The sequence below is a fragment of the Syngnathoides biaculeatus genome, chromosome 16, assembly GCF_019802595.1.
Source record: "Syngnathoides biaculeatus isolate LvHL_M chromosome 16, ASM1980259v1, whole genome shotgun sequence".
Lineage (NCBI taxonomy): Eukaryota > Metazoa > Chordata > Actinopteri > Syngnathiformes > Syngnathidae > Syngnathoides > Syngnathoides biaculeatus.
In genome coordinates this window covers 11328566-11356291 of record NC_084655.1, presented here as the reverse complement: position 1 = coordinate 11356291, position 27726 = coordinate 11328566, and the positions used below count along the sequence as shown (strand labels likewise).

Below are 27726 nucleotides of genomic sequence, written 5' to 3'. Positions count from 1 at the left end.
AAGAGGGGAGGAGGGATCCTTATTAAGGAAATAACTACAATTTCTTGCCTTTATGTGCTGAGCTGATAGCCAAATTTGGATTTGCCTGGCTGAATTTTTCAGGATTTCCGTGGCTCCCTGATTACGTGCTCTTGTCCAAATGTGTCATTCTTTGTCCAAGGATCTGTTTTCCACTTTCTTCGATCTCTCAGCCAAGGCATTTGATTACTAAGCAGCTTTTGACATGTCGCGTAAAATCTGTTTGTCGATACCATAACCTGCAGATTAATAATCTTTGTTAAATGTAAATTAATAGGCGCTGATTTGGATTATTTTATTGCAATGGGCAGTCTTTAGAACGTACTTGAGTTGAATTCTTCTTTGAATTCGTTTTTTTTTTTTTTTTCTTTGATATGCACCATTCAGTTAGATAATAGTATTTTAAATAGTAGTTGACAATTCTTTTTTTTTTTTCTCTCTTGCATAGTAAAGTTCCTATTTTCTAAATTACCTGTCTTGTTGCACTGTGAAAACCGTAGTGTCCACATATCTTATCTTCTTTAGTTTTTGCTCAAGCAAATGAAACTGATTGACTAAGTAATCCATACAAATTCCACACGTGTTGGGCTGGGATTTGAACCCCTGTCCTCAGAACTGTGAGGCAGACGCGCTAACCAATCATGCCTCCCAGTATTTAGTCATATTTTATTTATAGTCGCTGTCATGCAGGATCCCCCACAGATCCAAAAGGATAACTTTTCAGAGAAAAAAAAAAAAGACGTACCTAAGTTTCCAAAATTGCTTTGTGCTACAGTATCGTAAACTGTTGCACACAAACACAGCAGAATGCAAAAACTATATTTAATTTCTAATTTATGCTAATTAGAATGTTATTGAGTAAAATGGTATGAAGGTGCTAGCTAGAAATGCCCTTCACACTCAGCCACAACTGACCGTTAGAACTTAAGTAGTGATTTTGACTTCTTGCAAACTTAAAAACATTCTAATAAACAAAACTTAGTCCTGAACGGCGCCTTGTGTACAAGGTCCTGTGTTTTAAAAGCACCGTGTGATGTCATTATTCACCCCCCCCCCCCTCCAGTGTTTGTTTGACACCCCAGCTAAAGTTGGGAAAAAAAAAATAATAATAATAATTCCATTGGACACTTAAAAACACAAGAGGGTCTGTTTTGGGCTCATTGCCATCTTAATGCAAGAATTCAATGAAATATGCCATTGACAGGTTAGCAATTTGTGTTAAGACATCAAGGAACAGAGAGGGAGTTAACTAATCTCTCTCTCTCTCTCTCTCTCTCTCTCTCTCTCTCTCTCTCTCTCTCTCTCTCTCTCGAAATGCATGCAGACAAGTGATATAACACTGGTCATGATAATATATTCGTTCTTATCTGTGAAAAGCAGGTAGCAGAAAGGAAGTTTGCCACTTTTTTTCTACGCTTAATGTAAGCCTATCTGGGGGTGGTGGTGATGATCCAGACTTTGAATACAAGCATTAATTACACCCCAGAAAATCATACTAGTTTAATAAGTGGGAAATGTCCTCTGACGCCAGCCAACTCGCTCAGTTCTGAACTTTAAATGTGGGTGGGATGAAATCTGCCTCAAAATCAAATGTTATCAGAAAACCCCCAAATTATTAGTCTACTTTTTTGTCCTGGTCACACGTTTAAACGCAGAGCAATGTAATAAGTGCCAGTGTTCAGAACCTTAGTGGTCCTTTTTAGAGTTACAAATATGAATCTGGTGAGTGTTTAAACAGAAAAGATGTCCATTTTGTTTTATTTCTGGATCTATCTGCTCTGGTGATGGGTGGTGAGGTTCTCTTGGTGTTTTGTTTTTTGTCTTTTACATCCCCAATGACTTTTGTCAAATGTTTATATATAAACTGTGCTTTAATTGATGCAATATCAGTTAAATGTACATCGAGTTGATGGTCTCTCAAACTGCCACAGAATATTTTCAGTTTTAATAAATTGACACTGTGCAGGATGTTTGTAACTTGGATTTTTATTTAATTTTTATATTCTCAATTTATTTTTCGGTTTTGCTAGGGGGAGCTGGAGAAGCAGCTTCTGCAGGCAAATCCTATCCTGGAAGCATTTGGAAATGCCAAGACAGTCAAAAATGACAACTCCTCGAGATTTGTAAGAGACAGTGTTTTTTTTTTTTTTTTTTTTCTTCTAGATTTTTAAAATGTCCACTTTAAGTTTTCCATTTATTTTTTTTATTTGTAGGGTAAATTCATCAGAATCAACTTTGATGTCAACGGTTATATTGTCGGTGCAAATATTGAAACATGTATCCTTCTTTACCCATGATTAAGTAACAGTTGCCAAATGTCCATGAGGTGGGGAGGGTGTGGGGCCTTGTCATAAAAATAAAAAAAAATTGTATAGGTAGGTGGCTGCACCTGGAAAAATTGTCCTTGACAGACTGATTGCTAGATTTGCTGGAGAAGTCCCGTGCCATTCGTCAGGCCAGGGAGGAACGGACATTCCATATCTTCTACTACCTGCTCACAGGAGCTGGAGACAAATTACGTGGTAAACACTGTATTTCTCATCATTTAAAAGACCAATAATTAGCAAAGAACTGTGAATTTCTTCCTCTTTTTTTTTTTCCTAATTGCTGTCTTTTTATTTTTATAGCTGAGCTACTCCTTGAAAATTACAACAACTACCGTTTCCTTTCCAATGGAAATGTTACAATTCCGGGACAACAGGACAAGGACCTATTTGCAGAGACCATGGATGCCATGAGGATTATGAGTATCCCAGAGGATGAGCAGATAGGTAAGGCCAATGGCAAATAATTTCAAATTCTTTTTTGTAAGATACCTCATTGTCCTTTTGGTGCAGGCATGCTGAAGGTGGTGGCTTCTGTGCTGCAGCTGGGAAACATGAGCTTCAAGAAGGAGCGTCACACTGACCAGGCCTCCATGCCCGACAATACAGGTAGGTTTTACCTTTTAACTCCACTCCTTAATTTCTCTCTGGTGATCGATTCTAAATTATTCTATCCCTAAAAAAACCTTTAAAAATTTGAATTTAAGATTAGATTGTAGTCATGTATCTTTAAAGGCTGTTTTTGTGCATTTCTTCTTTTGAATCATCTCCACTTATCTTCCAGCCGCTCAGAAGGTCTGCCATCTCATGGGAATGAATGTCACAGACTTCACAAGAGCCATCCTGTCACCCAGGATCAAAGTGGGTCGAGACTATGTCCAAAAAGCCCAGACCCAGGAGCAAGCAGAATTTGCTGTCGAGGCTTTGGCTAAAGCCACATATGAGAGGATGTTCCGCTGGTTAGTTATGAGGATCAACAAAGCTCTGGACAAAACAAAAAGACAAGGAGCCTCCTTCATTGGCATCCTGGATATTGCTGGCTTTGAGATCTTTGAGGTAAGCCAAAATATGCAGGTACTGCGCTTGTTTAAAAAAAAAAAATAAATAAATAAAAAATTTAAAAGTAGTGGTGACAAGAGGACGTCCTAATATTTTCTTCTAGCTCAACTCATTCGAGCAGTTGTGCATCAACTACACCAACGAGAAGCTGCAGCAGCTCTTCAACCACACTATGTTCATCCTGGAGCAAGAGGAGTACCAGAGGGAGGGTATCGAGTGGAGCTTCATTGACTTTGGCCTCGACCTGCAGCCTTGCATCGAACTCATTGAGAAACCTGTGAGTTGGGGGAGGGTGGTGTACGTGACCATTTTGTTTTGTCGTGAATGTATACAGTATTAAACACGCCTTCCCCATTGTGTGCAGGCCAGTCCTCCCGGTATTCTTGCCCTGCTGGATGAGGAGTGCTGGTTTCCCAAAGCTACAGACAAGAGCTTTGTTGAGAAAGTGCTCCAGGAGCAAGGCACCCACCCCAAGTTCTTTAAGCCTAAGAAATTGAAGGATGAAGCAGATTTCTGCATTATCCATTATGCTGGCAAGGTGAGGATGGAGAGATGTCTAGTTTTTACTCTTCTTTAGTCATCGTTATTACTTGCTGTCTCCACTTTTTTCCCCCTCTTTAGCCTCTTTGTACAATAAATGCCACCAAATAGATTTTGACAGCAGTCTCTTTTTACTCATTAGGTTGATTATAAAGCAGATGAGTGGTTGATGAAGAACATGGACCCTTTGAATGACAATGTTGCCTCACTGCTCAACCAGTCAACAGACAAATTTGTCTCTGAACTCTGGAAGGATGGTAAGACTGGAAACTTATTTTGTTCGACATGTACTTGACATTCTTTGGGACAACTTGGCTTGTAATCTTGCAAAAATCTTGCCTTATTGGACCACTGCTAGACAAAAAAAAAAAAAAAGGCCACATTGTTAGCAGAAAAACTCATGGAAAAATACTTGTGCTCCATAGCTTTGGGCTGCAGTTTTACTTCATCAATAACAAAACAAGTGAGCCAGCATTAGATTTTTCTTCATTAGCAAGGACAAGTTTTGCTAAATAAGGGAGCGTTTTGCCAGCAATATTTAGAGGGGGGTATAGCCAGCTCACTCTTGGCATGATTCTCTCCTTTCACATGGGGCTAATGTGTCAGGTTTTGGCAGTGTTATCGTTCATTGTTTCTGATTTTCACTTCAGTGCTTTCTTTCTCCTTGTCTGGTGTGTACCTTTTTGTTTTTACCATTTTAAAAAAAAAAAAAAAAAAAAAAAAAAAAATCATTCCATTTTCTTCCTCTGTTTTGCTCCATTTTGTACGTTACAATTTACCCAAACGTCTTTGCTGGCTCTCAGAGGTACAGAATTCTCAGAGAGCCTATTTTTACCAGCGTTTTCCTATACTACACTCAGACTCAGGTGACAAGGTTTCTTCTTTCATGTCGTTTTCCTGTCATTCCTACAGTCACTCAAACAATTTAAGTGCTTTGAATGCTCCATTGTTTTTTCCTCAGTCGTCAAAACCTGCTTTGGGCTATAACAGAAATCTTATATTCAGTAAAATGTTCAAGATTTTCCTGTGCTTTGCTACTTTTAGCTTCCCACTTGTTGCTCCATCATTGAACTCTCCCTTTCCCTCTCCCATGTAATAGTGTATGGGACTCCTGGTGGTGGTCATGGGTACTACAGAAATGGGTACATGCTGCATGGGTTTGGTGTTTTTCCCTTGTTGGGTCTTCACAGAAATAAATGCCCACTTTAACAACTTTGTCACATTTCCAATGCACATAAACATGTTCTGTACTAAACTGCCACACAGTTTTCACGCCAAACTACTGTGTGAACAGTTAACATTCACTCACTGCACTGTTTTGCCTTCCCTGTTTTGTGATTGCATTGTTTTTACACTTCACTGAATTGTACTTCCCCCTCAGTTTTCAGTCTGCATCCCATCCATTGTGTGGTGTTGTTTTTTTGTATTTTCTCCACTACTTTCTCTGGGTGGCTGTTTACCAAGAGGAAGTGGGTGGTATATTTTGTCATGCATTTTTTTTTCAATTTGCCCTGGATAGTATTCACTGTTCTAAATGAAACCCTTTTGAGTAATTACTTGATATTTTTCTGTTTCTCTCTGTTAAGTGGACCGCATAGTAGGCCTGGATAAGGTTTCTGGCATGTCTGAGATGCCAGGTGCTTTTAAGACCCGTAAGGGCATGTTCCGCACCGTGGGGCAGCTCTACAAGGAGCAACTTTCCAAGCTCATGGCCACTCTGAGGAACACAAATCCAAACTTTGTCCGCTGCATCATCCCCAACCATGAGAAAAAGGTATCAGAGAAACTCAAACACACTACCACCTACGCCTGGTACACACACGCACACAAGGGATTTTTCAAGTCTTTAAGGTCTTTTTTGTTTAGATTTTTTTTTTTTCAATCTGTAAAAGACCACCACACAAAAATAAAAAAAAAATGAGGTATTTAAAATTTTTGGTCATAGTCTGTGTGGTGTGCTCTGATAACACTGGAGAACCAAAATTTTGTTGCGTTAGATCTGTGCAAATTTTTGGCTGTGGAATCCAAAACAATCCGTTTAGATCTCCATTTTCTTAAAACATTAAAAATACGGTGCTTAACAGATATATGGTTGCTTTATAAAACTTCAAATATTGACCTACAATGAAATATAAAAGAAATTGGCATTACAAAGGGTATGTCACAAAACCCGTATTGGACCATATTATTGGGACAAATCCACTTTTCATACAAATCAGACTGAAGGGGAATCTTGTAAAAAGTCTGGCATTTTACATCTTTGATCTGGAAGGGGATGAATATCGATTGTCTTTGTGTGTACTGGGCCTTAATACCTTTTTTTCAAAGTCAGATTTTCTGAATACAAGTGTTTGATCTAACCTCCTTTTAGGCAGGAAAACTGGATCCTCATCTGGTTCTGGATCAGCTAAGATGTAATGGTGTTCTGGAAGGGATCCGTATCTGCAGACAAGGCTTTCCCAACCGAATTGTCTTCCAGGAGTTCAGACAGCGGTAGCCAAATATTAAAGGACAATTCTCAGTTCTAATCTGGTATGTATCAGAATATACCAAATATTATCTGCTCTTTTTCCAGGTATGAAATCCTCACTCCGAATGCTATTCCCAAAGGCTTCATGGATGGAAAGCAGGCTTGTGTACTTATGGTAAGGGCTTTTTATTTTCTGTTTCGTCCTCACAATTTAAAAAAAAAAAAAAAAAAAAAAATCACACACAATATGACGATGTTGTTCTTTTTCTTTCAGATCAAAAGCTTGGAGCTTGATCCTAATCTTTACAGGATTGGCCAAAGTAAAGTGTTCTTCAGAGCTGGAGTTCTTGCTCACCTGGAGGAGGAGAGGGATATGAAAATCACAGACATTATTATAAGTTTCCAAGCTTGGTGCAGAGGCTATTTGGCCCGCAGGTAGGACAGAACATGCACATATTTGATTACACCTCTCTTTACAGCCTTTTAAAGTTTATGGTTTCATGGTTTTAAATGTCCGTACTCGGGATGGGAATTGACAATCTGTTGGAACCAGCTCCAATGTTAACGATGTCTTGGAATAGTTAGCTGAATTTTCTCGGGATTTCCCTGACTATTCTGTTTGAAATGGTGACATTGTTGCGCATTTTATGCAGCGTACGCATCGGGTGGATCAGATGGTATTCACATAACGATTATGTTCAAGTGGCACCATTCTACATGATACTAATTGTTCTAAGGGTCCCAGATTGCCATCAAGAGCAGCAGTAAACATCACACCAATTTATATTTGTATTTTTTTCAATCAAACTCCTGTAATGTTTTGTTCTACCTCAATCTATAAGTTTGAGAATCAAAGAATTGATTCATTAAGTTAAAAAAAAAAAAAAAAATCCCATCCCTACTCAAGACTGTCTTCAGGTGCACCAGTTAGTAAATTGTCGGTCTTCTCTCGTTAAACAACTTTGTAGAGCTTTTGCCAAGCGACAGCAGCAGTTGACTGCAATGAAAGTGATCCAGAGGAATTGTGCTGCTTATCTCAAACTGAGAAACTGGCAGTGGTGGAGGCTTTTCACCAAGGTAGCAATCTGAGTCCTCACATTAATCACTGTTTGCAGGCTATTCTTTTAATTATATATATACTTGTTTAACAATTATAAAATTACATTCTCAGGTGAAGCCGTTGCTTCAAGTAAGCAGACAGGAAGAGGAGATGCAGGCCAAGGATGATGAGCTGTCTAAAGTGAAGGAGAAACAGATATATACGCAACAACAGCTCCAGGAGCTGGAAGACCAACATCATCAGGTGAAATCAAAGAATCACAAAAACTTTTTTTTTTTTTTTCCTGGAAACTGCATGACGATATAGAGTACCTTCCCCACATTTAATTGCTGTACTTACTCACTCCTGTGTAGCTCAATGCCGAGAAGATGGCCCTCCAGGAACAGCTTCAGGCAGAAACAGAACTCTGTGCTGAGGCTGAAGAGATGAGAGCACGCCTAGCTGCCAGAAAACAGGAATTGGAGGAGATCCTCCATGACTTGGAAGCCCGTGTGGAGGAGGAGGAAGAGCGTGCTTCTCAGCTGATATCGGAGAAAAAGAAGATGCAGCAAAATATTTCTGTGAGTTCTGAGAGTTTCTCACTAAGCTCCCTTTTGACTTGTAATCCTATATTCATTCTGCAAGCGTAGGCTATGACGCTTGTCTGCCACCCATGTGTCAAAGTCTTGCTTGTCTGGAAATAGGACTTAGAGCAACAACTGGATGAAGAGGAGGGAGCTAGACAGAAGCTGCAACTGGAGAAAGTCACCACGGAGGCCAAATTGAAGAAGTTTGAAGAAGATGTCATGGTCCTAGATGATCAGAACGCGAAACTTAACAAGGTAAAGATTTATATGATAAAAAAAATGAAAAACATAGAATATGAAAATGTAATAAAATAACTTGTTTGTGAATTCAGGAAAAGAAATTATTGGAGGAGAGAATATCTGAGTTCACTACCAACCTTGCAGAGGAGGAGGAGAAATCAAAGAGCCTGCAGAAACTGAAAACTAAACATGAAGCCATGATCACAGACCTTGAGGGTAGAATGGGACATCTTAACTATAGTTTTGGTTTCCAGTAAGTATTTCTTTACAAACTCATTGTTGGAAATTTGTCTTAGACCGACTGCGCAGAGAGGAGAAGCAGCGACAGGAGCTGGAAAAGAACCGACGCAAGCTAGAGGGTGACTTCACTGATGTACACGACCAAATTTCTGAGCTGCAGGCCCAGATTGCTGAACTTCGTGCTCAATTAGCCAAAAAGGAGGAAGAGCTTCAAGCTGCTCTCGCCAGGTTTTTATTGACGACACAGCACATCAATTGGGCTTTTGATCACGCAGTGTTAAATCATATCTTCATCAGATGGTTTTGCTTGGTCATAAATTACTTGAGTTTCACATGTTAAAATGTTTCAGGAATTGTAATGGATGCCTCTTTACAAACTACTGCATTTCCATTTTAGGATTGAGGAGGAAGCAGCACAGAAAAACATGGCTCAGAAAAAGATCAGAGAGATGGATGCTCAAATATCTGAACTCCAGGATGATTTAGAGATGGAGCGACAGTCCCGAGCCAAAGCCGAGAAACACCGGCGGGACCTTGGAGAAGAACTTGAGGCTCTCAAGACTGAGTTGGAGGACACACTGGACTCTACTGCTGCTCAGCAAGAACTCAGGTACTTGCGTGGATGCTCATAACTCATAACGTGGATTATTTAAGAAAAAAAAAAAAAAAAGTTAAGCATAGCAGAGTTCAGCAAAGCATACATTCAGTTCCATGAATACTGTACATGTGCACATACATATCCTGAGCCATCTATAGATTTTCATTTAATCTGTTTTATAGTTATTCTCCTGGGTCCCTTGAAAGGTGCCATAAAAAATGTTGTTGTTGTTGTTCTTGTTACTTTTCATTACTGTCAGTTTTACAGTTGAACTTCTCTTTCGCTTTCCCCGCCCAGGACAAAGCGTGAGACAGAAGTGGCACAACTGAAGAGGACTCTAGAAGATGAAGCCAGAGTCCATGAACAACAGATGGCTGACATGAGACAGAAGCATAGTCAAGCCTTCGATGAATTAAATGAGCAGCTGGAGCAGGCAAAGCGGGTATTGTATCATTTTACCTTCAAACTCCTACACACACACACACATACCGTAAAATTACCAACAAATTAATTGTTGCTGTATAAAAATGACCTGCCCAACAGAACAAAGTGTCAATGGAGAAGGCTAAACAAGCTCTGGAATCTGAGAGGAATGAGCTTACCATTGAGCTGCAGAGCTTGATGCAGGGTAAAGGAGATTCGGAGCATCGCAGAAAGAAGGCTGAAGCGCAAGTTCAAGAGTTGCAGCTTAAGTTTTCTGAGAGTGAGCGTCAGAGGTTGGAGCTAAGCGAGAGAGCCACCAAAACACAGGTATACTTGAAAGATTTTGTTGAGCTGTTACGCATTTAGCGAAACAAGAAAAGCTATTATCAGTAAGTCTCTTCTTACTAAATGTTTAAAAAGAAACCCATGTGTTTAATCAATTAAAATGACATGGCCAAAACAGTGAATGTTTGATACAGTTTCTCACTCACCTGTTTATTATTCTCCACAGGCAGAACTGGAAAATGTCAATGCTCTGCTGAATGATGTTGAGTCAAAGTCTATTAAGGCAACCAAAGACCACTCCACACTGGAGTCTCAGTTCCAGGATGTCCAGGTATACTTACAAGCATGTACTACATGCTGTTTTGTTTGTAGACTTGGACATATTTTAAAATATCAGAATGACATATTTGAGTTAACAGTTGATAGATTTTTTTCAAGATGTTCCCAATATCAGATATGTAATTTGTCTAAAAAAGAAAAAAAAAACCTGGAGCCATTTTTATTTTTTTAAAATCAAAAATTCTACTGTTGATTAATCAATTTTGTTTACCAAAGGAAGTACTTCAGGAAGAGACACGGCAAAAACTCTCAATGGGCACACGTCTTCGCCAGCTGGAGGATGAGCTTGGTAGCTTAAGAGAACAGTTGGAGGAAGAAGAAGAAGCCAAAAAAAATGTGGAGAAGCAGCTTCAAATGGCACAAGCTCAGGTATAAAAAAACACAGATGCCGACAAGATTGAGTTAAAAACCAAAAGTATATCAACAGACAACTTTAAGTGAGCATTTCAGCAGTGTGCACTCCATAAATTTTGATTTGTTCAGCTGCCTCATTTGGAATATTTAAAAGTGCATAGTTAAGTTGCTATAAAAATTTCCTTATTAGATTTCAGAATTCAAGAAGAAACTTGAGCAGGATTCCACTTATTTGGAGAGTGCTGAAGAAGGAAAGAAGAGGCTGCAAAGAGATCTCGAGGCAACATGCCAGCGATTGGAGGAGAAATGCTCAGCCTTCGACAAAATGGACAAAACCAAGACACGTCTCCAGCAGGAGTTAGATGACATGCTGGTAGATCAGGACCACCTTCGACAAATTGTCTCCAACCTGGAGAAGAAGCAAAAGAAGTTTGACCAGGTGAGCCTGCTTTTGAAATGTTCAGACCATCACTCTGATTGTTGTGCTTTGGAAACTACCAAACATGTTGCCTTCTTCTCTCTCCAGATGCTGGCAGAAGAAAAGAATATATCTGCACGCTACGCAGAGGAGCGAGATCGAGCTGAAGCTGAGGCCCGTGAGAAAGAGACCCGTGCATTGTCTTTGGGCCGTGAGCTGGAATCTCTGATCGATCTGAAGGAAGACCTGGACCGCAACAACAAACTGCTCCGGGCTGAAATGGAGGATCTGGTGTCCTCTAAGGATGATGTTGGAAAGAATGTATGTTTTGTTTACAGAGATGTTGTTCTGTCTTTTTAGTTTTTCTCATGGCAAATCTTTGCTGTCCTGCAGGTTCACGAGTTGGAGAAATCTAAACGTGCAATGGAGCAGCAGCTGGAGGAAATGAAAACTCAGCTTGAAGAGCTGGAGGACGAGTTGCAGGCCACCGAGGATGCCAAGTTGCGTCTGGAGGTCAACATGCAGGCCATGAAAGCACAGTATGAGCGAGACCTGGCAGGACGTGATGAGATGGGTGAAGAGAAGAAGAGGTCTTTGGTTAAGCAGGTACTGCTTTTTTGCTTTCAATTTTAATGTTTAGATTGTTTTCCTTTTTATTTGGTGGGATTTTTTTTTTTTTTCTGAACTAGCTTTCTATTTGGATTTTATTCACATTTCCTCATATACAGGAGTCAGATATGAATTGATAGTATTCAGTTTAGAAGGTTAAAAAATTAATTTAGAATATCCCTTACTCCCTAAAGGGTCAGTGTGAATAGGCCCAATTATCAAACCCAGAAATCCCATGTCGCTGACTTATTGTATTCATAAACCTGTGAGAGATTTTTCAATGTTTTCTAAAGATAGATTTTTGAAGCCTTATCAAATGGGATTTGGTCGATCTTTTAAAAGTTCCAAATCATCTGAATCCCTGCATTTTATATATGCATGGATATCTGATGGCAAAAAAAATAAACTGGTGATGTCATGCATTTTAATCTTGTGAGTAGTATGTTCTCTTTTGCTTTTGGAAGTTTGTTGAAATCTGAAAGATGAAATGCAATGCATTTAAAACATACAGTTATGTCTGACTGTTTAGTTATGTCACATAAATACTTTCAGGTCCGTGAGATGGAAATGGAGCTGGAGGATGAGCGGAAGCAGCGTTCAGCTGCTGTGGCTTCACGGAAGAAACTGGAGCTGGACCTGAAGGAGCTGGAGGCGGGCATTGACATGGCCAACAAGAACCGAGAGGAAGCCCTCAAACAGCTGAAGAAACTCCAAGTGAGTCACTGTTGCTATGCTTATGAAGTGCCTTTGCAACTTCTGGTCATCTCAGCATTAAACCAGAAAATTTGGTCTTTATTTCTTTATACTTAATTTTGATTGTGTGCTTCTTAGGGCCAGATGAAAGAACTTATCAGGGAACTGGATGATACTCGTTTATCCAAAGATGATATACTTGCCCAGAGTAAAGAGAATGAGAAGAAGTTAAAGAGCATGGAAGCTGATATGCTCCAAATGCAGGAGGTCATTTACACACACTCAACTTTTTCTGCTTTATTCTATGTATTTGATCATATACAATTTTGACCTACAAAGTAATGGAACTGCACTGACATCTCCGCCCTTTTCCAGGATCTTGCCGCTGCAGAGCGTGTGAAGAGACAGTGTCAGCAGGAGAGAGATGAGCTGCAGGAGGAGATTAATAGCCAGGCCTCCAAGAAGTAAGACATCACTCCAACCTCTTTACCTTCCCGCACTTCCTTTTCCCTTCAACTTTTTCACTACTTGTCAAAGTGCTCAAGCCATAGAGGAGAGGAGACGTTTTGAGGCCCGTATTGCTCAGCTGGAGGAAGAGGTGGAGGAGGAGCAGTGCAATACTGAGCTGATCAATGACCGGCTGAAGAAAGCAATGCTTCAGGTCTGTATATTTAGTCCACCTCTAAGACAAGTGCGAGTCCATCTTTTGTGATGACAGCCTCACTCACTGACAGTTGCTTTACTCCCCCCCCCCCATCCCCCAGACTGAGCAGATGACTGTGGAGCTAGCTGCAGAGCGCAGTTCCTCTCAGCGTGTCGAAGGGGCTCGTTCCCAGTTAGAGCGTCAGAACAAGGAGCTTAAGCTCAAATTGCAGGAGCTGGAGGGAACCGTGAAGTCCAAATACAAGGCCAATATGACGGCTTTGGAGGCCAAGATCGCTCAGCTGGAGGAGCAGCTAGACATTGAGACCAGGTGAAAACATCAAGAGTGCGAGAAAGGTCATGCCATTACACACATCTCGAGTCTGAACAGTGTTCTTTCTCTTAGGGAGCGGCAGGGTGCCACCAAGCAAGTGAGACGCACGGAAAAGAAACTGAAAGAAGTTGTTTTGCAGGTGGAAGATGAGAGACGCAACACGGAGCAATACAAAGACCAGGTGTGTTTCTCTCCACTCCATGACAATTTTTTTGGGCCTGAGTAGAGTTTTACAATACATGAGGTTAGCCTGCATCTTGCATTCATGAGGCAGATTGTGGTGCTGTAGTTATTGTATTGTCAAACAAAGTGAATATGAACATGGGTCGCTTCTGTGAGACATGAAATTGCCTTTTCCTCAATAGTTGATACAGTATTTGAGTAATAAATAACCATATTGAAAAGCTGTGGCATAAATAGCACCAAATATTCCAACTTTATTTTTTAGGCGGACAAATTGAACTCTCGCATGAAGCAACTGAAACGGCAGCTGGAAGAGGCAGAGGAAGAGGCTCAGAGGGCAAACGCAAACCGAAGGAAACTGCAGAGGGAGCTGGAGGATGCCAATGAATCGGCAGAGTCGATGAACCGTGAGGTGACAAGCCTCAAGACCAAGTTGAGGTGAGCAGAAAAACACATCAGTTTTATTTGGACATCTTTCACATTTTACATGCTTTTGTAACAGTGCTTGAGATCTCTACATTGACTAAAAATGATGGCACCCTTTTTTTATCCATGTCATTTGGTGTGGGGTGGGAAATTTTGTTTGAACAGCAATTTGAATAAGTGTGCATTATACGCAGAGTTAAGGGCGGTGTTTAAAAATAAATAAATAAAAATCTCACAAGGCTTCTCCGCATAGTGAGGTATATAAATAGTTGTACCTTTTTTCTCCATTTATAGACGTGGCGACCTCCCCTTCACCATGCGTCGTATCGTGACCCGCACGGGTGTGGAAAGTGATGACGACGCCGAGCCCAAGAGTGAGACTCCAGAGCCCAAACCTGAATAAACTGCCACAACGACAATTAATTTGATCTCAACAAACCATTATTAGACTTACCCCAAATACATGCGCGCATGCTGTCAGTATATGTACTGAGCAGCGGCAAAGACGTACTCCAGGCATAAACCAAGTCATCTTCTATGACTGGCTGATCATTTTAATTGTGACAATCTATGCATCACAGACACAGTTTAACTCGGACAATCTCCATGCAAACCTGTTTTGTCCCCTCTCCCCGATCTTGTGATAATTTTTTTTTTTTTTTTCTGGGAAAAGTGACAAAAGAACATATTTTTATAAGGAGACATTCAAACTATAAATGCCCAGATGTAGGATCTATTTTTCTAATTGAAGAATGAGTAAACAAAGAAGCATACTTAAATGAAGACTGATTACTGGAAGGGGACCAAAGTAATATCTCAATAGATTTTGTATTTCATGCTAAGCTTTTTACGATTAAGAATGGAAGTACTACGTTTATGGCTTACGGCTCTTGCTTGCGCTTTTGCCTTACATTGAAGGTTTGTATGGTCAAATGTATTGCATTAATTTAACTATCATGTGATATGCTTTTGAGTTTAATCATGATAACACATTTCATGGAAGCTGAGAAAGATGACACAATTGGAAACTTATTGATGGAGACCTGAGGATGTAATTAAGGCAATTGCTTGTGACTGTGCTAAAATTCTATAATTTTGCACTGAAGTCATGAAAGACTTCACCTAGCCATTATCAACCACTGCATGTACGTTTCTTTGAAACAATTGAAGTTTTAAAACGTTGGACAAACTGCACATTCTCGAGTTGTACATGAAAAGAACATTGAGATGCTCACTGAGACCTTAAATGCAGCAAAATTGAGCTGGCAGTGATGTTGGGTGTATTTATCCTGGACATTTACTGATCTTTTGTGTCATTAATGTTGTCTTCATTCTTGTTCAGCGTAAATTTTAAATGGAGTTGTGGGGTATTTTATTCCCAAGGGCGCACACTGTATTCTCAGGGCACAGTTTATTGAGGGATGAAAGGGTTGAACACGTCATCCGGCTGGGATCTTAAGGAGGTGTGTATCATTGTTGCCTGTGTACACTTTACTCGGAATGGCAGAAAAAGTTCAGCATAGACAATATATACTGTATACATGTACCACATTTCCCCTCTTTATGCAGACATAAACCCCTCACGCTGTGCTCAAGGGTGGCTTTGGCTCACACTGCTGGGAAGTGAGAGGAATGTTATACTAAAGAAATCACTGCTCATTAAAATATTTGTACGCACTTAAAAAAAATTAAAATCCAAAAAGACTTAAAAAAATGCATCTCATTTATGTCATGTTTATCTGCACCTCAAGAATGAAACTGTTGTGACAATGTTGGTATTTGGTGTTTCAAATAAAGAGGCTTTCTAAATGGTTATGTCCTTTGTGTTTACTTTATGCAGCTTGGGATCTCTCCCTCCCTGACCTAGCGTTTTCGTTGGTTTGGGTGGGTTGATGGGCTAGGCTCCAGCACATCTGTGATCCTCGTCAGAATAAACTGAAAAATGGATGGATTGTCAGACCGTACACTTTATCTCCAGCAGAGGCCAGTCAAGTAAAATTAAACAAGTGTGGTCTAAAATGGTACACGGCAAACTTTTTTACTTTTGAAATGTGACTGGAACGTTTTTTTTTTTTTTAAACATAAAATAAACCCCCCCCCCTCTCCCCGTGCTTTTTGGTTTAACCAATGTTTTTAACGTGTGCACTTTTAATATCAAAGTAAGCTATGCGTGCTGTTTGAAGGGCGAATAAATTTGGAACTTAATGTACTCTTTAGTTCTAAATCTATGTATCCGGCCCGTCATGATACATTGACAGTCATCAAATGATAACGTATTAGAATATGTTCTACATCCCCCCCCCCCGTTTTCTCCCACATCCCAAAACCATGCACTAATTGGACTCGTGAGGATAAGCGGCTCCGAAAATGGATTGCGAGAGGGGTCTACCAGTAAAGATTATGAAGGGTGTCCTACATTTAACCGCTGAGTGCTTCCCAATTCTAAGAAAAATTACTGATACTGACAAAAACTGCTCTCATTGCTTGGCTACCGGGTGTTTTCAAGTTCTTGACGCGGGTTAAGGCGTCATTTCGAAGCGCCAATAAAAACTACGTTTTCGTGAATGGGCGTGGTCTTCCGGCGACACCCTGAACAGATAAAGAAAGCAGACGCCATACGCCAACGAGGTGTCCCCCCCCCCCCCAAATCGTTAGCCTACGTGCCAGCGTGGCGGCCATGTTGGCAGGGGTAACGTTTCCATCAAAGGCAATGCATGGACACGGACATCAAGTCGTAGTTTGCTAATTTCCCAAACGATTTTCATGAAGTTTACTTTTTGTTTTTGTAAATGTCAAAACCTGTGCTAACAATACAAAACATTGAGAACAATACTGGTGAATATTTATTCCCAGTTCCCTTGTTGTGATTGTACAGTGTTGTGTGCAACCGTTTGCAGCACAAGTGCCGGGGAGGCATCCTTGTTCTTTTCTGCTTTCTTGCCGTCCACACGCATTGGATATGCTGAGGACTTCGACCCTCTAATTTTAACGCCATAGTAGACATGCATTGTAAAAAGGGGCGTGTCGTATCAACACAATCATTTAGTAAACCCATCACCACGGGCCCGCCCTAATCAGGAACCGGCTCTTGTCATAATCCGAACATTTTCTCTTTTAAAGTCAGCGTTTTTCAAAACAGCGTTGTAAGGCAGCGCTGAGACTCCCGAGGCACTAGTCTGTGTTTAGGTTTCGTTATTACAGCACAAGGTCTGTATCGCTCAGTGAGACAAGATTCTTCAAACAAACGACAACGGTACAATTTGACAAGGTATGTACTGCTTGTTCTGCTTGGTAAACCAAGTTTCTTTTATGAGCATAGCCCTTCCTTTTGCTTTCGCGTAGATTTAATGTGCAATAACCCTGTTTGTATACTTTAATCGCGTAGATACTGAGTGTAATAACCGACTGTTTTGTTCCTGATAAATGTTATTAGTTTCTGTAATACTCGTTCGTTCATAGTTTTTATTTTTGGCTTTAACCAATGTTTTTAACGGGTGTGCACTTTTAATGTCAGTGAGCTATGCGTGCTGTTTGAAGGACGACTGAATTTGGAACTTGTTAAAGTACTCTATTTAATCCTAAATTTATGCATCATGTCCCGTTACGTTACATTGACCCCAATTATCAAATGATAACATTATGTTAGCATATTTTCGACATTTTCCCTCCTCCCCCAACATTTCTCGACCGATTCAAAACACCCCAACTACAAAATATTTTCAACATTCCAAATATACCCACACACAAAAAAAAATTGGTGCTCCGTACAAATCAGGAAAGTGCCCCAAAATGAATAGGAAGTGACATTGGCGCCCCAATTTGAACAGGAAGTGATCTTGAGGTGCCCCCAAAGTAAAGGGAAATGTGTCAAAGTGAACAGAAAATGTCCCCAAATTCAACAGGAGGAACCCCGAATTGAACACAAAGTACACAAACTTGAACAGGATGTAACCTAAAATGAATCGTAAGTAAACCTGAAGTCAACTGTTCAGCACATTCCTCTCCCAGATTTCTGAACAGAAATCCAATAGCATTTTTTTTTTTTGCTGTAATGTGGGTGCAGTTTGAACACTTCTTGATTGTTTCAATTGGTTCCAACTTGAAACTGCTCAGCTCATTCTACATATTCCATACAATTTCATTTTTATCATTCCATCATTAATCTTTTTTGGCTCATTTAATTTGTGATGTTTTAAGCTACAGTAAGATAAAATCACAACAGGGACACATTGAGCAAAATCCTAATAGGTGACCATTGGTTTGTTAATGAGTAGCTGTGTGTCAAGTCAGCTGGTCACCAGCAAAAAATAAAAAAACAAGTGTTGATCTTCTGACTTGTGTATAATTGTGTGTCGCGCAAATAGCGTGCGATCATGTACCATATCATCTCCACAAGTCAACCCAGGTTTGCATCATTAGACAAAATGCTGAAAGTGTTGTTGGTTGACTTGATCGCAGCAAGTTCTGCAACACATAAGTGTTTCCTCTCGATAGGAAGACGAGCGTCTGCAGAGTGAAGGTGCAAAAAAGGAGCAGAAACTTTAGTCAACGCGCTCAAGTCCCGTGTAGAACTATGGAACTGTCGCTGGTATGTTTTGACTTCATTTTTTTACAATCATATTTTCTTATAGCACGTCAAAAATGTATAGAGTCGTGCAAATATAGTGGATTACAACTTAACCACCAGTGGTATGTGGACTCTCTAGTCGTATATCAAAGAACAACTGATTTTCAAGGTCAAACTGTCCAGAAGGTGACTGTGGTTGAAACTTTTTTTGTTTGTTTGTTTGTTTTACACACACAGTACAATACATTTAAGTACAGTTGAGTTGTATTTAACATTGAAATACATTTGCATTTCATCGTTTATGACTGTTTGTAAACATATTTATGGTAAGCAATTTTTTTTTTACTTTTACACACAATACATCCAAATTGGATAAGTTATTAAAAAATGATATTCAAGTCAAGTGCTAATGTTCAAACAGTGTATTACCGTCGGATATCATAGTATTAAAGCTACCTCTTAGGAATAAAACCTCTCCCGTTTTTGTTGAACACTTATGACCATTACGCTCCGTATTTTAACGTTGTCCATGATGGTGTCACTTTGAGAGCCGAGTACTTTTTCAGCTGGTACCTGCTGTTCAAATTTTGAAAAACATTGGATTGCATCATCCTTGATGCTGGAAAATGTGACTTGAGGATCCAATTAATTCATGGCTTCTTCATTGAATTTGGTTGCTTGAGAGCAGTGATCACAGATTTTAGCAGACGCCATGATGCACACAGGAGACACGCCACTTTCTCGCATTATATGAATGGTTATCTTACATTTTCTGCATTTAAACACAAAATAACTGAAGATAAGGCACAACATACATTGTTTAGTAAATGTACATGTAAGACCGCGTGTCAAACTCAAAGCCTGGGGGCCAAATCTGGTCTGCCGCATCATTTTCTGTGGCCTGCAAAAGCACATCATGTGCATCAACCTTCATGACTCTTGCTAAAATCTGTCATACATTTTAAATTATCAAATTTTATGAATAATAATGAAATATCACAGGCATTTCTTTTTTGTTACAATACTCATTTTTACAGTAACTTGAAGAATAGTTGAAGAAAGTATTCAATTGATTTTTTTTTTTTTTTTTAGGCTGATTTCTTTCATACCCATGGGATTTATTTATACGAATCAAACATACTATTCAACCATTTAAACATTTCTAATTTAATTAGACATCTAGATTTTAGATCTTCAAAAAAATAATGTGCTTTCATATTTGTTTCAGTTTGGTTTCAAAACGTTAAATTTGTACTTCTGTGTATATAGTTTCTTATTTAAATACAGTATGTCAGTTACAAAGCTTGTATTAATTAATGCCTGTTTTGCATTTGTCTTTTTTTGTACAACTCTTGTGTTTATTTACGGTAATTAGATTGTACCTATTGCTGCAGCCAGTAACTGTATTAATGCAGCTAGATGGATAGAAATATAACTCATAGTAAACCCAAATCTTCAATTATCAGTCTCATTTGCGGGTGCATCTAAAAATCATCACTCCTCCAACGCCTTTAGGCTCACCCAGCTATCAAAGCCTTCATGTGTGGCGCTTTCAGCGGAACCTGTTCCACACTGCTTTTCCAGCCCCTCGATCTGGTCAAGACACGTCTGCAAACGTTGCAGAGCAGCGTGCAGCCTGGGTAAGGACAAATGTGCACATGTTCGTTGTGTGATGCTTCCCTTGTCTTATTCTCGATTGACTGGATGAAGGCGAAAATACTCTATAACTTTGACGTGAGGTGGCCTTTGTATGGCAATTGCAACAACTGCTTATCTGAATGTTGTTCTTTCAGTTCTGGTCGCGTCGGGATGATGAGAGTCCTCTTGAATGTTGTGCGGAAAGAGAGGCTGCTGGGACTGTGGAAAGGAGTCTCACCGGTTAGAATGCCAGTACTCACGAGACAGAATTCTTTCATGCTGATCGCTCAACTCGCTCCTGTTTCTGTTCACCCAGTCGTTCATGAGGACCATCCCTGGTGTGGGACTCTACTTCAGCACTTACTACTCATTAAAGCAGCACTTCTTCCAGGAGAAGAGCCCGGGGGCCTTGAGTGCTGTGCTACTGGGCGGTGGGGCCAGGACGGCTGCTGGGGTCCTCATGCTTCCTGTTACGGTCATCAAGACGCGATATGAAGTAGGAAAGCACACAACAAAATGGCAGTAATACAGGGAGATGTCTATGATAAACCTCGAGTTACAACTGTAAACTAAATACCAGTTATGCACTTTTTCCCCAACCACATGTTTTTTTTTCCATCACTCCCATTTGAAACTGACTATAGAAGTGACACAGAAAACAAAAGAGAATCAAAGACTGTACAGTATATTTAAATACATAAATGCCTAAACCAAATCATATTATTTAATCATGTAACTTGAAACACCATAGATGGACGAACAAAAATCAACATAGATATTGCAGTATTGGTAAACTAACACACAAAGGCAGCATCGCATGCAAACAGCACAAACAACAAAAGTTGGCCATCTATTATCTCCGCTCTGCGGGAATAACAACTAGAACTGGAGATAAGTTGGAGACCTTCTCTGCTTCTTCTTCTTGCTGTTAATGACACTGCATATATTGCGGTAGACCTCACAGAGCACATTCAGACAAATGAACAACGAACACCTATGGACAATTTAGTGTCTTTGGAGTGACGACATGCTTTTGCAATGTGGGAGGAAGAAAGAATAGCCAAAGAACATTTTCACAGCCATGAGGAAAACATGCAAATTCCTCCCAGGCAGACCGGAGCTGAGATTCACATACGTGAGGAAGACATGTTAACCACTAATCAATCATGCTGCCCTTGTAGAAGATTATGTCAATAACACACTCAATCTTAATGACAAAAGCGAAGTACAGCACATCAGCAATGTACTTCACGTAATGGTGACTGCTTTAATGTTGTTTTTCTCGTAGCATCTTGTTGAGGCTGGCCCTTCTTTAGACCAAGCGTCACAAATAAATGAAAAAAAAAAACAAATTAAACAAACCAACCAACAACTCAGCCACAACATTATGACCACGAGCAGAATAATGACATCGTACATTACCGCACATCAAATCTTTGAATTTCTGAACGATCAATATGTTCATGTTATACATAGAAGCGCAATCATGAACATATTCTCATCTTCTACAGCTCTGACCGTGTCATTTAAAGAAGAGCAGAATATGATATTAATTTTGCGAGTGCTCCTAATTTTGCAGCTGCTCAGTGTACATCATAATTCTTTATTTAAGGTGCAATGACGTCTTATACACAATATCTTGACATCTCATGCAGGTGTACATGTTTTTTTTCAAATGTGACTTTGGCAATATATTGTGAACTGTACATCTTAGACTTTAAAAATGTTATCATAACAATATTTGTGGTTTTGCTTCAGTGTGGCAGGTACCATTATGAAAGTGTCACAAGGGCTCTATGCAATGTGTGGCGGAGTGAAGGTCCTGGGGCTCTGTACTCTGGCCTGGTGGCCACCCTGCTCCGGGATGTTCCTTTCTCTGGAATATACGTCATGTGTTACAGCCAGATGAAGACCAATTTGCCAAAAGGTACCTAAAAAGAAAAGCGGGACAGTTTGCTTCAGATGGATGCAGGAAACAATATTCCTGGGTTTCTAATTGAAGACTATTCCATTGAGTTTTTCCTCTTAAAAGTGTGCAGGATCTTGTCTCACTTGAACAATAAAGAGTTCATTTTTTTCAAAAATGTGTGTCTCTCCGTTTTGCTAACTTTATTGACTCTATGTCTCTCAGAGGTCAACATGTCTGCTTTCGCTCCTGTGGCTAACTTCAGCTGTGGGATCTTAGCGGGGGTGTCCGCGTCGCTTGTCACCCAGCCTGCTGATGTGGTCAAAACTCTCGTCCAAGTGAACCCCCAGTTGAGGACGTCTGACGCTGTCAAATATATCTATACAGTAAGTACAGTACATAAAAAAGTAAAATATTTAATGGTTTTGTGTTCACAAATGTAATGATTTTAGGAAACAGCTAACAAAAACACAGAATTCATCATCTCAAGAAGTTATAATGTTACATGAAAAAAAAAATCCCAAAGACTGCTAAAAGATATATATCAAGTAGGAATTTGCCTTAAAAGTACAGTACGGTATTTTCTAACGTGTTAAATGAAGTTGGTTACTGTATGTATCACTTTTTGAATTCAACTACATTTCTATGAGGCTCTAATTTAATGGTCTACCTTCTGTTTTGTCTTCTTTCCAAGGAACACAGGCTTCAGGGCTTCTTAAGCGGGGCAGTGCCACGCTGCCTTCGGAGGACGATGATGGCCGCCATGGCATGGACCGTATATGAGCAGATGATGGCATACATTGGACTGAAGTCTTGAAAAAGAAAGTCAAGGCAATTTGACGCATAAGAAAGATGAGATGGGGTCAAGTGGGAAAAAGAGGAAAAACGCCCCATGTGGAGTTGCTCCTAATGGGTTACAAGTACAGTACAGTATTTGTTGTTATTAGGAGATGGCGATGTGGACAAAGTCAACTGGTGCTGGAAGAAAGAAGTCAAAGGTCGACTTTTTCACTTGTGTTTTAGGGCTTGTGCCGAGGTTTGTTTAACAAATACTTGTATTTTTAATGAGTATTTTTGAATGTGCGTCTAGATTTGTCACAGTGTAAACATATCTCCGGAAGAGTTCCTGTACAAGAGTTGTTCACCACTGGGCCCAAACCGTAAGACGTACATGATGATGTTCTAGAAAAGGCTTTGACTTCTGTAATACACGCTGGTATCTTGGAGCTGTTGTTTTGTTTCGCTTTACCGTCACAGGTTGTAGTCCTTTATCACAATAATGTCTTCAAATAAATGCTTTCAGTACATTTTTTTTAAAAAAAACCTACCAAAGTATTTATATTTTTTATTGTACAATAACGCTTCTTTCTCAGCACTGATGTGCGCTGCAGCATACATCCTATTCTTAAAATGGGTAAATGATTAAACTGAAGGAGTCTACCTAACATCAAGACCAGAACCATGACCTCAGATATGCTGCAGTGCAAGTACAGTATAACAGTTATGTAATAAGGCACGTTAAATTCTAGACCTGCGATTACTGTAACACACTACAGTCAGCCTTTATCTCTGCCAACACAGCAAAAGTGAATAGATGAAACACGCAAAGCTGTCTCGGAAAAGTTGACCTACTTCCCAAAATAGAATTTTTGCGTTGAACCCGACATTCAAAGAACCATATGAGGCATGTATGCTCTCTTAATTCATTGACTATGATATGACATTACTGATACTCTATGATGTATGGTTTTGAGATGAGAGACTGATTATTAAGTGTAATAAAAGCGATAAGCAGGAGACGAGGAGTCGCGATGCCATAAATGCGACAAGGGTTCGCGTCGTAGACACATTCAGCTGTATGGTCTAATAAGCAGTAATTTTTTCACGCTTTATAGTTGTATTGATCAAAATCTCAAGATGTAAAAAAAAAAAAAAAAAAACCATTGTTTTTAAACAACCTAGAAAAATATGGAACCCTAAAGTATGGTTGAAATGTAATATTTTAACAACAAAAATACAGCAATCCTCTGCTGGAATTGGTATGACAGAAAGTTATTGTGAGTAGAAACATGAGGTGGAGGTTTGGGCATTATTATAATATTGCTTTAAGGACAGAGAGCAAGAATAGCTCACATATTAGTATTAGAAGTATTCAGAAACCTAATTTCCTATGAATGTGTTCTAAATGTTGTGCAGTGCACTGCGTAAAAAAAAAAGTCCCCAAAATAAGTCCAAAGTCCATTTTATACCCAGAAAGTATTTTATGATTCAAATCCATTCATCTTTTCCTGTGGCTCAACATTTAAATAACCTTCATCAGGTTTAATGTTTGAGTCACCGACTTTCCCAAAAACTATTGTGGTTTTTAAGTTTATTTTTTTCCATAAACGTGGGAATGAAATTGTGTTAAAAATGAACAAAAGTGTAAAATGTATCTTGTCTGTCCAGGAGCTCAGCGCCCTCAATAAACCTCTGATCGGAGAATGACCCCTGATTGGATTCCTTTCTCAACATGCTACCAAGGACACGCTGTACATTCCGTAGTCACGTTGACTAGAACACTTTATCTCTGGCAAATAAAAACACTTCCCCCTCACATCAGACTTTGACTGAGGAGTCAACGTCTCAGCATTGTCTTAATATGGTCTTTCCATCTTTGTTTTATTGATATGGGACGGCCGTGCAACGCACCACCCCGCTGGGCCCTAACTGGGTGAAACACTGCCACCCTTCGATAAAATGTTAAAACTACAACATTTCCGGTTGAAAGTAACCAGCCAATCACAAGCTTCGGATTTGACTATAAATACGACGCAACTTCCTTCAGGCGCCCTCTTTTCCCCATCGTGTGGGTAGTCTTCCATACGGCGTTGTTTCGTGGTGAGCGATGAACCCGTATTTTTTGACAAATAAATCTTACAATCGAAACATAGGCTTAAGTAAATTCCTTGGTACCGTTTTACCCCCGAGAGTGACGGTCGGATTTATACTTCTTGATATTACGTCTTCTTAAAACGCTCTAGCTAGTTATGCTAACATTTGAAGCTAACTCGTTAGCTTGTGACACGCGCTCACTCCTTGCTTCCCGCTGCGCTCGATGAAGCATCGCACAGTCGTGAGCATATTAAACAGTTTACGGTCGTTGAGACGATACGTTTAATGCACGACCTGATTGCAATGTGGCGTTACCGTAATTATAGAAACTTTCCTCGCGCCCCAAATTACATCAAAATGACGGAGTAATTGGGTTGAAGTCAGTGTTCCTGTAAAATTACACTTAATTGAGCACCCCCTCCATTTTTTTTCAATATGACTAAGCAGTTTCTTTAATTCCACAGCTCTCCCACCCTAGACGTTACTCAGGGAAAGTGGTCACGATGTCCGGAAGTCTAGATGCCCTTCAAATGAAGGAGGAAGATGTGCTGAAGTTCCTGGCTGCAGGAACCCATCTGGGAGGTACCAATTTGGACTTTCAGATGGAGCAGTACGTCTACAAGAGAAAAAGTGATGGTATGGAAAAGTGTTTTCATCTTAATTTATTTCCTTTTTTGTTGTATTAAAAGTTTTTGGTCCTTTCGTGTCAGGTGTGTACATCATTAACCTGAAAAAGACGTGGGAGAAGCTGCTGCTGGCTGCAAGGGCCATTGTTGCCATTGAAAACCCAGCTGATGTTTGTGTCATCTCCTCCAGGAACACTGGACAGGTGAGTTTTAAATCTAAAGGGCTGTGATAGCATCGCGTTCAGATGGAACCGATACTTTAAATTTAAAAATGCACACTATTAAAGCCTGCCACTGTTGTTGGTGTTCAGGTGTCGGAAGTGTGCAAGAGTAATTTTGGACAGGGTTTCGCTAACACCATTGAGGACTGATGTCCTATGAATGGGGTTTGATGGTGACCTGAACCACAATGTAAACTATTAAAAGTCTGAATGAAATTCCTCAACCACTGGAATTGACGGTGTGTTTTCCTCTTCAGCGAGCAGTGTTGAAGTTTGCTTCTGCCACCGGTTCCACCACCTTCCATGGTCGTTTCACTCCGGGAACATTCACCAATCAGATCCAGGCTGCTTTCAGGGAGCCCCGTCTCCTGATTGTGACGGATCCTCGTGCGGACCACCAGCCACTGACTGAGGCCTCCTACGTGAACATCCCTTCCATTGCTCTGTGCAACACAGACTCACCACTTAGATATGTGGACATTGCCATCCCCTGTAACAACAAGGTGAGTTGTATGTAGTAACTTGACACATGGCTTCAATGGAGAATTATTATTTTTTTCTAATAACATGTCCGTTTCAGGGTCATCACTCTGTGGGTCTGATGTGGTGGATGTTGGCCCGTGAGGTTCTTCGAATGAGAGGCACAATTTCCAGGGAGCACCCTTGGGAGGTCATGCCCGATTTGTACTTTTACAGAGATCCTGAAGAGGTCAGTGTTCTAATAGATGGTCGTGAAGAGGTCAACACCAAATGTACCTACTAAATGAGGGTTTAAAACTGTAGATTGAGAAGGAGGAGCAGGCTGCTGCTGAGAAGGCTGTCGGAAAGGAGGAGTTCCAGGGTGAATGGACCGCCCCTGCTGCGGAGTTCGCCCAGCCTGAGGTTGCAGACTGGTCTGAAGGTGTCGCAGTCCCATCTGTGCCCATTCAACAGTTTCCAGCAGGTATGGTTGCTTCATTTTAATTTTTTTTTATTTGGGTCACGCAAATCCAGGTATTGAGTATTTTCCTTTTTCAGGTGCTCAAACAGCTGTGAAGCCCACTGAAGTTTTTTCAGGTGAGGATTGTCATATTAATTGCATCCGTTTCCCTTTGTAGTGGGTTACCTTTTTTTTTTTTTTTTTTTTTTTTTTTTCTTGCAGAGGACTGGAGCAATCAGCCTACTACTGAGGACTGGTCCACTGCTCCCACTGCCCAGGCTTCAGACTGGGGTGGTGCCACTTCTGATTGGTCTTGAAAGAGGAAAACAATGATCGTGGCAGGAAATAAAATGTTGTACACAATTATTGTTCTGTTTTTTTTCTCTGCGACACTAATCCACAACCTTTTCAATTTTAAATCAATCCAATGGACAATGTTATGAATCCAGGTTGAAGGCTTGATCAAACTGGAGAAATTCTCTAGGGGAAGACTAACATGGGCTTGGTAAATAGAGTACAGTATTGCATATTTAAGCAGTGGTAGCAATATTTTATACTGATTGGGCCTAAAAATTAGTCATACTTATCACTTGGTAAAGTACACCATATTACAATGAATTTGTCTCTGAAGACCAGTATGCCACTGAAAAAATGTATTTATGGTATGAAATGGAATTTATCAATGATGTAATTGTTGACACTTGTGCAAATGATGCAGTCATCAATGAATTAAATTTAGCATGATGGTTTGGCAACTGGCGGATTCTTCAGGGGGAGGGGTTTGAAGCTGGAAAAGTGAAAGATGTAACGTTTCAAGTTTTGTATGCCCTCCCTTGTCTTAGTTCTTGCAGTGCTGTGTGCAAGTCTTATGCTGTCACCCTCCAGCTTCTAACTAGAGGGCTCGTCAAATTATGTTCCGACTGGTTATGCTTCAATTTAAAAAAAAAAAAAAACCATCTGCTATCTTCTTTACGTCTGTATTGGACAATTGGAGATAAACGCGTGGACTTTAAAAAAAATATATACTTTTCATAGACTGTCAGCTGCTCATCAACACGGCTTCCGACTTTGAGCAGTCGACAACCAACGTGTATTGCCATGGATACAGTGAGATACATAGACGGGCATGTTCCGGTTGAGGCATTGGAGTGCTG

At 40.1% G+C, this 27726-nt stretch overlaps 3 protein-coding genes across 4 annotated transcripts in view; all 3 read left to right on the top strand.

Moving 5' to 3' along the window:
- LOC133513992 (myosin-9-like) overlaps window positions 1-15636 on the top strand; it is a 31038-nt gene extending 15402 nt beyond the window's left edge. For both annotated transcript variants that reach the window (XM_061845188.1, XM_061845189.1), the window contains 35 exons: window positions 2049-2141; window positions 2232-2295; window positions 2442-2540; window positions 2646-2789; window positions 2856-2951; window positions 3127-3398; window positions 3505-3678; window positions 3766-3939; window positions 4084-4198; window positions 5528-5715; window positions 6313-6434; window positions 6517-6586; window positions 6686-6846; window positions 7380-7488; window positions 7583-7714; window positions 7825-8031; window positions 8155-8292; window positions 8370-8493; window positions 8574-8745; window positions 8915-9127; window positions 9413-9557; window positions 9659-9865; window positions 10050-10154; window positions 10379-10531; window positions 10707-10955; window positions 11043-11255; window positions 11328-11540; window positions 12096-12257; window positions 12375-12503; window positions 12612-12700; window positions 12774-12897; window positions 13001-13209; window positions 13285-13393; window positions 13661-13833; window positions 14116-15636. In XM_061845188.1, coding sequence (XP_061701172.1) covers window positions 2049-2141; window positions 2232-2295; window positions 2442-2540; window positions 2646-2789; window positions 2856-2951; window positions 3127-3398; window positions 3505-3678; window positions 3766-3939; window positions 4084-4198; window positions 5528-5715; window positions 6313-6434; window positions 6517-6586; window positions 6686-6846; window positions 7380-7488; window positions 7583-7714; window positions 7825-8031; window positions 8155-8292; window positions 8370-8493; window positions 8574-8745; window positions 8915-9127; window positions 9413-9557; window positions 9659-9865; window positions 10050-10154; window positions 10379-10531; window positions 10707-10955; window positions 11043-11255; window positions 11328-11540; window positions 12096-12257; window positions 12375-12503; window positions 12612-12700; window positions 12774-12897; window positions 13001-13209; window positions 13285-13393; window positions 13661-13833; window positions 14116-14224 — 5256 coding nt within the window. In that variant the 3' untranslated portion in view covers window positions 14225-15636. The remainder of the gene's footprint in view (window positions 1-2048; window positions 2142-2231; window positions 2296-2441; window positions 2541-2645; window positions 2790-2855; window positions 2952-3126; window positions 3399-3504; window positions 3679-3765; window positions 3940-4083; window positions 4199-5527; window positions 5716-6312; window positions 6435-6516; window positions 6587-6685; window positions 6847-7379; window positions 7489-7582; window positions 7715-7824; window positions 8032-8154; window positions 8293-8369; window positions 8494-8573; window positions 8746-8914; window positions 9128-9412; window positions 9558-9658; window positions 9866-10049; window positions 10155-10378; window positions 10532-10706; window positions 10956-11042; window positions 11256-11327; window positions 11541-12095; window positions 12258-12374; window positions 12504-12611; window positions 12701-12773; window positions 12898-13000; window positions 13210-13284; window positions 13394-13660; window positions 13834-14115) is intronic.
- Window positions 15637-16445: 809 nt separating this feature from the next.
- On the top strand, window positions 16446-23158 carry LOC133515083 (mitochondrial glycine transporter A-like). The gene is made up of 8 exons (XM_061847341.1): window positions 16446-17089; window positions 18316-18409; window positions 19904-20028; window positions 20182-20266; window positions 20343-20522; window positions 21785-21953; window positions 22158-22318; window positions 22627-23158. The coding sequence occupies exons 2-8, from the start codon at window positions 18395-18397 to the stop codon at window positions 22747-22749; spliced, it is 858 nt and encodes a 285-aa protein (XP_061703325.1). The 5' UTR covers window positions 16446-17089; window positions 18316-18394; the 3' UTR covers window positions 22750-23158.
- A 1541-nt stretch (window positions 23159-24699) lies between these two features.
- rpsa (ribosomal protein SA) lies at window positions 24700-26935 on the top strand. The gene is made up of 8 exons (XM_061847263.1): window positions 24700-24812; window positions 25271-25442; window positions 25517-25635; window positions 25911-26156; window positions 26234-26362; window positions 26437-26596; window positions 26671-26709; window positions 26795-26935. The coding sequence occupies exons 2-8, from the start codon at window positions 25310-25312 to the stop codon at window positions 26887-26889; spliced, it is 921 nt and encodes a 306-aa protein (XP_061703247.1). The 5' UTR covers window positions 24700-24812; window positions 25271-25309; the 3' UTR covers window positions 26890-26935.
- Window positions 26936-27726: the final 791 nt, after the last annotated feature.